This window comes from Grammomys surdaster, unplaced genomic scaffold (assembly GCF_004785775.1).
Source record: "Grammomys surdaster isolate TR1022 unplaced genomic scaffold, NIH_TR_1.0 126063, whole genome shotgun sequence".
NCBI classification, from domain to species: domain Eukaryota; kingdom Metazoa; phylum Chordata; class Mammalia; order Rodentia; family Muridae; genus Grammomys; species Grammomys surdaster.
The window spans coordinates 5,203,261-5,214,024 of NW_021620873.1; the positions used below are offsets into that span (position 1 = coordinate 5,203,261).

The 10,764-nt window shown below is 51.3% G+C and overlaps 1 protein-coding gene and 1 non-coding gene across 6 annotated transcripts in view; both read right to left on the reverse strand.

The window, feature by feature from the left end:
* Positions 1-577: 577 nt before the first annotated feature.
* Positions 578-10,764, reverse strand: part of Tnpo2 (transportin 2) — a 20,523-nt gene continuing 10,336 nt past the window's right edge. For 2 of the 5 annotated variants that reach the window (XM_028755450.1, XM_028755451.1), the window contains exons 12-25: positions 10,190-10,342; positions 7,631-7,856; positions 7,269-7,440; positions 6,440-6,526; positions 6,258-6,365; positions 6,018-6,176; positions 4,581-4,668; positions 4,274-4,372; positions 3,707-3,802; positions 3,334-3,439; positions 3,042-3,141; positions 2,890-2,964; positions 2,676-2,803; positions 578-2,597 (exon numbers count right to left, since the gene is read on the reverse strand). In XM_028755450.1, the coding sequence (XP_028611283.1) occupies positions 2,696-2,803; positions 2,890-2,964; positions 3,042-3,141; positions 3,334-3,439; positions 3,707-3,802; positions 4,274-4,372; positions 4,581-4,668; positions 6,018-6,176; positions 6,258-6,365; positions 6,440-6,526; positions 7,269-7,440; positions 7,631-7,856; positions 10,190-10,342 (1,577 nt within the window). In that variant the 3' untranslated portion in view covers positions 578-2,597; positions 2,676-2,695. The remainder of the gene's footprint in view (positions 2,598-2,675; positions 2,804-2,889; positions 2,965-3,041; positions 3,142-3,333; positions 3,440-3,706; positions 3,803-4,273; positions 4,373-4,580; positions 4,669-6,017; positions 6,177-6,257; positions 6,366-6,439; positions 6,527-7,268; positions 7,441-7,630; positions 7,857-10,189; positions 10,343-10,764) is intronic. The other 3 variants (XM_028755453.1, XM_028755452.1, XM_028755454.1) reach the window with 2 other exon arrangements.
* On the reverse strand, positions 7,517-7,585 carry LOC114610934. Its single transcript, XR_003709757.1, has one exon. It is a non-coding gene; the product is annotated as a small nucleolar RNA SNORD41 (small nucleolar RNA).

Below are 10,764 nucleotides of genomic sequence, written 5' to 3' on the forward strand. Positions count from 1 at the left end.
TAGACCAGGCTGGCCTCGAACTCAGAAATCCGCCTGCCTCTGCCTCCCAAGTGCTGGGATTAAAGGCGTGTTACGCCACCGCCTGGCCCTCAATTTTCCTAAATGGAATTCTATTTATCTCCTTTTTTTTTTTTAAGATTTATGTATTTTATGTGTATGAATGACTGTAGCTGTCCTCAGACACACCAGAAGAGGGCATCAGATCCCATTAGAGATGGTTGTGAGCTACCATGTGGGTGCTTGGGAATTGAACTCAGGGCCTTTGGAAGAGTAGTCTGTGCTCTTTAACCACTGAGCCATCTCTCCAGCCCTCATCTCCACTTTTTGAGACAGGGAAATCAGCCCAGGCTGATTTCAAACTTGACATCCTCCTGCCTGTGAGGTAGACCACCAGGACCAGCTGCCCATCTCCACTTGTGTGCATGTACAGCCTCAGAAGCCAGGAGGAGACAGCAGGTGTTCTGCGGTACTATTTCTACGCATACTCCCCTCACCACTCCTACAGCAGTGAGTTAGAGACCCACCTCCACACCATTCCAACACCAAAACCAAGGACTAGGAAATGAGACACCAAGGGTTTCACAAGAAACTGACCTTTACTCAACAAAGTTCTACACGAGTGGAATCTCACGCCACCTAGGCGCTAGTCCCCAGCACAGCACAGTAACAGATGGATAGACCTGGGAGCCCATAGGGGTAATGGTTATAAAGACTCAGGGAAATGGCAGCAGGGAGGGCTACAGATCACAGGCAGTCCATGTCAGCAGCCCCAGACAAGGAAGGTTAAGAAACTGAAACTTCATTGTGCAAAAACCAACTAAAAAATAAATTAAAAAATTAAATAATTTCTTTTAAAAAATAATAAAATAAAAAAAGGGAAATACAAGAATTGGGCTCCCCTTTCCTGAAGGTAGTTGGAACTCTCCCCTTGGACAAAGGGGTCACAACTTCATCAGACAGTCAATCCATCAATACACCCCAAGACCCAGCAGAGGATGCTCTTAAGAAGTGGAATTACCAGAAAGCTAATGGTATTTTTCTTTAAAAAAATTTTTTCCTACAAATGGCTTCCAGAGACCTGCTCAAGTTTCAGGCTGGAGGTGATGGGGACCACTAGCTGAGTTATGGAATGTGCACTAAGTGTCCCTGGGAATAGAGGCAGGGCCTGACCCTACTTGAGAAAAGACACAAGGAGGCCTGGACAGTCCAGGTCCTTGGAGGGATGATGGAGCAGGCCCTAAGATGCAGAACTCCAGTCAAAGCCCAAAGTATAATGGGCTCCCAAAATTGTAGGAAGCAAAGAAGGGGATGGAGGGGAAATTTCAGGGATCTTACAAGACTGATTTCCATAGCTAATTTGGAAATAATCACGTCCCTCTCCTCTAGGGAAGCCCCTCCCACCTTGATGGCATCCCCAACCAATTTCTTCAAAGATTTTTAGAGTCAGTGTACCAATCTGGTGTGGTCTGAGTCCAGTGGACACTGTGATAAACATTAAGTCCCAAAAGGGACAAAATTTGAGGCCCTAAGTACACCCTGCTCCTCCACACCTTTAAATCTTGCTGGACCAAGTAAACTTCTGACCTTTGTTCTCACCAATCACATGCTGTTGCCTCAGCTCTTGAGAATGGGGTTCTCAGGAGCAGAGGACTGTACTATCCTTAAAGCTGTTTCAAGACATCCAGGAAAGCAGCTCTGGCAGCCCTTAGCTTTCTCGAGGAAAACTAGTCCCAAGCCTGTGCCTTTAAATACCCTTGGAGCACAGGAAAATGGCACAGGGTAGCCTCAAGCCAGTCTCAGCTGCTCTAATGGTCCCCACTCTGCTGCTGGCGAGGATGTGACAACAATGGGAACAAACTATATGAGGCTGCCATGAAGCTGGCAGGAAGTGTATGGAGCAGGTCCAAAGTGAGCAAGTGCTGAGACGGCAGCCCCAAAGTGACCACCCTCCTCCCTGGGCCCTGGGCCCCCAGTTGAGGTCCCCCAGCCTCCCAGCCCTCCCAATTACCGCCAACTCTGGCAAAACAGCAGAAGCTTCTTATACTCTAGATGCAAGGTACACAGAAGGCCATAGGCATAATTTGGGGGTTCACTAATTCTACTGTCTCCATGCAGTCGAGGAAATGGTGGGGCAGCTGGCCCAGCCTATCTGGCTGTGGTACCCGCACATGCGTGTGTCCACATGTGTACATGTGAGTGTATGCTTCTCTACAAGGAACCCCCCTCCCCACCTGTAATTCCCTTGCCTTATCTGACACCGGATTCGGTAGGCCTCATGGATTCCTCCCTCCCACACGGCTGGCCCTAGTAGGCTGCCGGAGATGACCCAGATTAGAGCCCAGAGAACTCTTGCCCACCAGGAAGTCCCACCCCCCTCCCTATTTGTAGGATGAGAATGGAGTCCCACCCACCTGCCCACTCATCAGGCCCGGTGGGGCATGTGGACCAACAGATGGACAGGTGCACAGACTGGGTTGCACCTGGATTTAGGTTCCACGCACTCCTCCCTAACCCCCCTCGACCAGGGCACAGTGATGTCTGGAAGCAGCACATTCCCCAGCACACCCTCCGACGACGACGACGATGCAGACAAAAACCTGCAGGGAAAAGGCAGCGTTTAGGGTCTGCGTCCTTTGCACTCTCCAACAGGCCCAAGTGCTGGAAGACCTGCTCACCTGGTGGTCTCCACGTTCACCTAGACCCCATAGAAGGCTGCCAGCCTCTCCTTGAGCAGAGGTGGGAACTGCTCTGAAAACTGTTGCCAGTTCTCCTCCCCAACTTGGTCTTTGAAGCCATGGAGGATCTGCAGTGAGGCAAGGTTACAGTGGGCTGGGGCAAACCTGTGGCGTCTATGACCCAGGACTCCCATGAGACCACCAGGAGCCTCACCTTATAAAACATGTCCCGAAGGTCATCCTTCGGGCTCACCCAGGAGGCTACAGCATCGCAGAAGAAAATAAAGTCCTGAAACATGACGGATCCCATGTGAGGGGCCGCCCAAGCCAGCCCCCGCCCTGCCCTCTGAGCCCCGCTGCCCGGACCTGCACAACACCTCCAGGATTGACGCCAATCATCATGCAGATGCCTCGGAAGGCAGAATCCTTCTCCTCGTTGTCCCGGATGTTCCTAAGGGAAGTGCACCTGGCCATGGAGGAGGGCAGCAGGTCAGTGGATGGACTTGGGGCTGGATAAGCACAGATGAAGGATGAATGGGGAACGGGATGGGGTGGGTGTCAGTGGGTAGAGGTCTCCCACATGCATCTATGGGCTGGCCCTGGGGGGGTACAGCTGTCCTGCCCACCCCCAACAGGCCCCACCCAGGCAGACACACACCACGGCCGGATGAACTGCTGCAGCATGGGCGCCACCTCCTGTGGGCACACGTAGCCCAGGCGGCCGATGGTGATGGCTGGAATGGCAGAGGGACTCGTCAGGCGACCTGCAACCCCGAGTGGCCCCGGGACGGTACGTGGCGGGGCCTCTGACAGGAGGCACCGAGCCCCGCCCCACAGGCCCCAGCTGAACGATCCTGTGGCTATCCTGGGCCCATGAGTTTGGCCCATAGAGGCGTCCTCCCCACCCGGCCTGGATCTCTTCCCATCCATATATTCTAAAGCCAGTATGTGTCCTTGGTTCCTCCCTATTCCTAGTTCAGGTGTTAACACCCTTCCTGGAACTATCCCCTCAGCCCTGGCCTGGTACTCACCTGTGTTTTCCAGCAGTGTCTTGGGCGTGTTGGGCCTGTTAATGATCTCCACCAGGTTGTTGAGGACCATCTGCACATAGGGCTGCATCTCTGCCCCTAAAGAGCAGCCATTCAGAGCCCTGCATGGCCCACTCTACCCAGAGTGCCAGCTGAGCATGGCTGACCTCACTTCACAACCCCAGTTCCATGCAGACTGGCGCACCACAAAGCCTGAGAGAACAAAGAACCTCCTCGGGATGCTCCCCACCAAGTCCACAGCCAACACATAACAGAACCACCCGAAGAAGTCTCTGAAGTCACTACCCACAAGCTGACAAGACCACTCCACCCAGTCTTCCTTCCCTAAGAACAGAAGGCCAAATTCACTGATCCCAGTGGACCTTTCAGAAAAAAACAATTACATGAGATGGTCCAGTAGGAACAAACTATCTAACCCACGTCATAAATGGCCCTTCAGTTATTTGACTTCCCCTGTCAGGGAGATCAAAGCATGTTCTTCCCCTAACCAATAAAGAATAAAGCTCTGGCTCCACTGTCAGTGGAGACAGCCACTTTCAGGGCACTCACCCATCTGCATGCAGATCTCCCCAATGGCCCAGGTGGCATTGTTGCAGACAGAGATGAATTCAGGGTTCAGGTTGGTGCCCAGAATAGGCATGAACTCAGCTAATGCAAAGGGGGAAAAAAAAAAAAAAAACCTGAGCAGAAAGGCCAATGAGGCCAAGATCCTAGAACTGACTGGGCAGGCCCCATCAGACAGTACGAATACATCCCAGTCCGGTCATGGGCCTCCCAGGGCATGTCTCCATCACTTGAGGCCAACGTTGGGGTCATGTCGCTGGGGTCATGGGATGGGGCAAAGAGGGTAGCCTACCAATACAGGGCTTGACGTGGATGAAGCAGGCTTTGGTAAGATCTCCCAGAAGGGCAAAGGAGCTCTGCCGGACCTCGGGCATGGAATCCTGGAAGAGTTGGGAAAGGTGGCAGAAGTGACAGGCTCCTAGACTCCATCTAAGCCATCTGAGGTGGCACAGTCCCTAGAGCACATCCTGACCACAAACACTGGTGAGGTGCAGGGCTGTCCCCTATTCCTCTAGCCTTCTCTACTGTACTACAGCCTGTTTCCCAGGACCTGGTGGTAAAGTTCATTGGTAAGCATTTGCTTCTAAATTTCTCCAGAACCCTGTTTTATCTCCACCCACCCCCCACACCCCCAAACCACAAAATAAGTTGTATTAAATACACTCATTTTTTCTTTGAGACAGGGTCTTGCTGCACAGACCTGGCTGACCTAGACACTGCCATCTTCCTACCTAAGCCTCTCATAGTCACCATCATGCCCAACTGTGTGGCACTAGCATGCATCCTCAGATGCCACCCAATCTTATTGAGGAATAGTTTCTCTCTGAACTTGAGCTTACTAAAACTCAACTAGACAAGCTGGCCAGAAAACCGCAGGAATCCTCTGGCCTCCGCCCGCAGTGCTCTGAATCACAGGCGCCTCTATGCAGCTGCACCCATTTATTTCCATCTTTAATTCCACGTGTATGTCGGGTGAGAGGGTTGTACACATTTATAGCTATCCTTGGAGACTAGAAGAGGGAATCAGGTCCCCTGGCGAGCAGTTGTCATTATTAGCTGTCTGATGTTGGTACTAGAACAAAACTTAGGTTCTCTGGAAGAATAGCAAGTGCCCTTTTAACCTAAGCCACCTCTCTTCAGCACCTCCCCCAGCGTTTTACATGGGTGGTGGAGACCAAGCTCAGGTGCCTGCTGTCTAGCAGGCACTGACTTCACTGACTGAGCCATCTTCCCATCACAGGCTCTCACTACATAGCCTTGTTTAGCCTGGAACTCAGAAACCTAACTGCCTCTGCCTCCAGATCTAAAGTGCTGGGATTAAAGGCTGGGCCACCACAGATGCCTGTACTTTATTTTGCAGATCAGTTTGCATTACAGTATCTGACAAAAATTTAACTGTTCTACATATGTATGGGCAGGGTATGAGTGCACACCTGTGTGGAGGAGGGAAGGCAAAAATCCAGATGCTATTCCTGAGAAACCACCCAACATACATTTATTCATTTGTTTGTTTACAAAACCAGATGTTAGTTGGACAGTGGTAACATGTGCCTTTGATCCCCACACACTGGAGAAACAGGCAGATCTCTGTGAGTTTGAGGCCAGCCTGGTCTACAGAGCAAGTTCCAAGACAGCTAGGATATACAGAGAAACTCCGTCTTAAAAAGAAAAAAACCCTGGCCTGTTCAGGGCTGGCCTTGGGAGTGGCTCATATTGGGCACCCACTCACCTGCATACACTGGAAGAGCAATGTCATGATGTTACTTCGTGCTACCAGCTGCTCCACATGGCCACCCAGGCCCTCGGCCAAGCCACTAAGGAGGTCCAGTGCAACAATCATGAAGTCCTTGTCCGGGGCTTCATATTGTTCGGGGTGTTGTGTATACATCTACATATAAATGAGGCAGATGAGGGAAGCAGTACAGGACCTGGGCAGTAGAGCATGTGGTCAGGAGGCCCCGGTGCTCACCATGGCCTGGGCCAGCGTCTTCTGTACCAGGGTGACACAGCGCTGGTACACAGGCTCGCAGTAGGGCAGGAAGCCGCTCTGCAGGGCGGTGGCCACTGATGACAGGCACTACCAGGGAAAAGGGAGAAGGTAAGCCGAGGCCAGGAGGGAGGGCTCTGAAGGAAGGACCCAAGCCCACTCACCTCCAGTAGGGGGAAGAGGTCCTTGTCTTCATCCTTGAGCTCATTCCACTTCTGGATCAGTGGAGGCATCAGCTTCTGAATGTATTCCTGGAGAGGAAGTGGGAAAGTGGCCTTCCTAGATGGGTGTGACAGCCTAACTCAGTGCTGTCCCTTAAAAGATGAGATCTGTGCTCCCGATTCTTCTCATCTGTATGTCCCTTCCTCCCACTCCCAGGATCCTGGGTAGGGCCTCCTGGTACCCAGAGGGCCCTGCACTCTCCCAGCAAGCACTGGCCATGCCATAACTGTCCAACCCTCCCACTGTGAGCCAGGATAAAGAAAGTAGGCTTCAGGGAGAAATTTGACATTGGGCAAGTAATTTCAGGCAGGAATCTGATTTGGGGCTAGAACAAAGAAGTAGGCTTCAGGCAAGAATGACTTTGGGCTAGTACAGGGAAGTAGGCTCAGATATCTTGGTCACCCTGATAAGCCCCTAGAAACAGTGATCAGAGAACTTTGTTTATTGCCTTGCTTGTTCCTTAACATAGAACTGACCTTGCATGTAATTAAAATGGTATAAAAGCAGCCTTAAAACTGGCTGGGGTCATGCTACAGCTTTGTCTAATCATCTTTCTTCTTTGTAATCATCACTCCTGTGCTGGAGAACCTACTGACTGACTGAGCTGGTTTGGTCATCCCACTAGACTGGAGGCAGAGTAAGGACAGGGCTAAATGCTTCAGCATGACTGACAGGTCAAGGCCATGTCCTTGGCATGTAACACAGGTCAGTATCAATCAAGACACCAGGTGCTAAGGGACACAGGATGGGACAGAATGTATTGTGTCTCACCGGCTGATTGAGGTGGTGGCCCACAGAGTCGGCCAGGGTGCCAATGGCATCATAGAGGATGAGCAGGTTCTTATGCTGGTATTTGCCAAAGGCAAAAACGAGAGTGTCAAGGATATAGCTGAGGTAGGGCACCAGCTCCGTGCAAGCCTCCTCCTCCAGGGTGGCAAATGCACTGGTGGAAAAGACAGGAAGGAAAGGTTAATGAACTCTGGCAGAGGGAGCAGCACCACAGGCAGCTAGGGAGGGTCCAGGATCAGCCAGTACGAATACAACAGAGATCAGAGTCTTGTCAGCAGTCATAGTGTCATCATTTCCCAGGGTGAGGGCCACTGTAAGGACAGGGGTCAGGAGTCAAGGCTCACCTGCAGGCTGCCTCCTGCACCCTCTTATTGCCATCCAGGATACGTTTGAGGAGCTCTGTCATCAGAGGCTTGAGGTGCATGTCAGGTGGCTGACTGACTACCCAGTGGGCATATCGGCTCAGGGTCCAGCAGGCAATGGAGCGCACTAGGGCCTTCTTGTCTGACAGGCACTGGATGAGGTGTGGGATCAGCTCAGGTAGATAGGGCACCATTCCCTGCATGCAGCCTGCAGTTACCAGGAGACAGGAGGGCTTTTAAGAGAAGGCTGGGGCATATCCAACCCAACATGATAGGTGGAAAAACTGAGGCTCTTCAAAGAGCCCATAAAAAGCAGAAGCAAAAGGGGACACGGCAGACACAATGCAGCTAAAGGTGGTCCAAATGCTGGCTGGGCAGAAGCCCAGACCGTAATGCTCACACTTAGGCAGGAAGCCAGCATAATCATAGAGGAAAACACTCCTACCTCTCCCACTCCACCCCCCACTTCAAAACACTAGTCAAAATTGCAGGACTGTGTCCTGAGACTGCACAGGAAGGAGTCTCAACCTGAAACCTTCTACACTTGTACTTTTCTCTTATCCCCCGGCCCAGCTCCCTCCCTATTCCCCTCCCCCACCCCTTCCACCCCCTCACTTGATTAATTTTGAGTGTATAAGGGATGTTGTTGAGTGGATATAGGTATGTGCATGGCGTGTGCAAGTGCCCAGAGGTCAGAAGAGGATTCAACTACCCAGGAGCTGAGGTTACCGGAAATCATGAAGGGCTATGTGGATGCTAGGAACAGAACTTGTTCTTGGAAAGAGCATCAAACGCTCTTAACCACTGAGCTATCTCTCCAGCCTTTACTGTTTAACTTTATAATTGTTTATTTTAGTTTTGCTTGGTGAGGTTTTTTGTTTTGTTTTCTGAGTACTGGGAATAAAACTTTAGGCCTTATGCATGGCAGCTCCCAACCCCTTATTTCACCCTGACTTTCAAGACCAGGCTGGCCTTAAACTCAGAGATCTGCCTGCCTCTGCCTCTGCCTCTGCGTGCTGGGATTAAAAGCATATGCCAACTATGAAGGCATCTCTTTATTATTGGGATCAACATCTCTGGATCTCTCTCACTGGTCTACAGAACAGAGTGTACCTAACTGGGTTACTTCAACATATTCACAAGTGACAGATACTACTCTGGAAGCAGAGGCAGGATTGTCCCAAGTTCAAGATTTGCTTGGACTATACAAGAGATCCTGCTTTCAGCCAGGAGTGGCGATACACACCTGTCATCCCAGACTTGGGAGTCAGAGTCAGGAGAAATCACAGCATAGCAAGACTATCTCATAAAATAAAGAATTACCATGCACACATTATTGCATGATATCTGAGATAGCATCATCACCAAGAAAGTAGTAGTCATGAAACCATTTCCTGATGTGGAACCCAGAGCCTTTTAAAATCCAGACAAATGTTGTACTGATAAATTGTATCCATTCCAAACCCTAGGCCTCACAGATACTAAAAGCTCTCCAGACTCAAAGAAAGCTCTCACTGTCCAATGCCTGCAGTTTAGGTGACAATTCTGGGTGTTAAGATAGTCACACATGAGCTGGGCACACGCCTTTAAACCCAGCACTTGGGAGGCAGAGGCAGGCGGATTTCTGAATTTGAGGCCAGCCTGGTCTACAGAGTGAGTTCCAGGACAGCCAAGGCTACACAGAGAAACCCTGTCTCGAGAAAAAAAAAGATAGTCACACATGCCAAAAATGGCCACAGTCCATATCCTATGTCTTGTGGAGGAAAAGAAGAAGCTCAAATGCTATGGCAACTACAGGACACCCTATGGGTTTTGGTTTTGATATCTCCATAGCTTGCCTGGCTCCCTTGTGTAGACTACGCTGGCCTCACACGTGCAGTAATCCCCCAGTTCTGCAACTCTAGGTATGCACACCACTAAGGAAACTCCATAGGTAGGCACTTCTAACTCTGATGGGCAGCCTAACAACAAGAATTAGATAAGGGAAGTGGTACCAGCCTGTGTAGCTGTTTGGCCATGTATGAAGCTTGGGATGGGCACTAGATATACAGGGGGAGTTACTGTGAATGGGTTGATTCTCATGCAAGGGGTACCCCAGTGAGATGGGTATTGAGGAAGGACCTGCAGTGGGCACTACAGCTACTATCTCCACACGCTTAAACCATTACAGAATCACCTGCTTATGAGAATGGAGGAGGCGTGGCATACTGAGAATTTGCTAGGAGGATGGGGATACCCGGCCAAGCCGGGTCGAAGAATAAGATCACAGAGCTATTTGGAAAAGATAAGAAAGTCAGATGGCGGTGGTACATGCCTTTAATTCCAACACACAGGATTTCTGTGAGTTTAAGGCCAGCCCTATCTACAGAGAAAGCAAGTTCCAGGACAGCCAAAGCTGCACAGAGAAACCTCATCTCAAAAAAAGAATAAGATTAAAAGAAAGGAAGAGTGAGGAGCCCTGGCCTGTGCTATGGCACTGCACCCATCACTGCATCGCTCAGGCCAGTTCAGGCCAGTGCCAACGAAACATAGGAGACTCACCCTCGGCGATGGCACCCAGCACCAGGATCCCCGACTCCTTGACCACCCACTCAGGGTGGAATAGGAGGCCCTTGAGCAGGGGAAGTAGGTGGGGCAGCAGCTCCTCCCGGAAGACATTGGCAAGGACGTCCAGCGCAGCTGCGGAGCACTTCCCTGAGGGGACAATGAGGCTGAGCTCAGGGAAGTCTGTGGGGCAGGTATTCAGCCCTGAGACCAGTTCTTTATAAAGTGCTCACACCAGCTTCTCCCCGTCTCCCTGCTGTCAGCCTGCTCACACCAGCTTCTCCCCTGCAGAGCCAGCCTGCTCACACCAGCTTCTCCCCCTCTCCCTGCAGAGCCAGCCTGCTCACACCAGCTTCTCCCCCTCTCTCTGTAGAGCCGGCCTGCTCACAACAGCTTCTCCCCTGTAGAGCCAGCCTGCTCACACCAGCTTCTCCCCTCTCCCTGCAGAGCCGGCCTGCTCACACCAGCTTCTCCCCCTCCCTGCAGAGCCAGCCTGCTCACACCAGCTTCTCCCCATCTCTCTGTAGAGCCAGCCTGCTCACACCAGCTTCTCCCCCTCTCCCTGTAGAGCC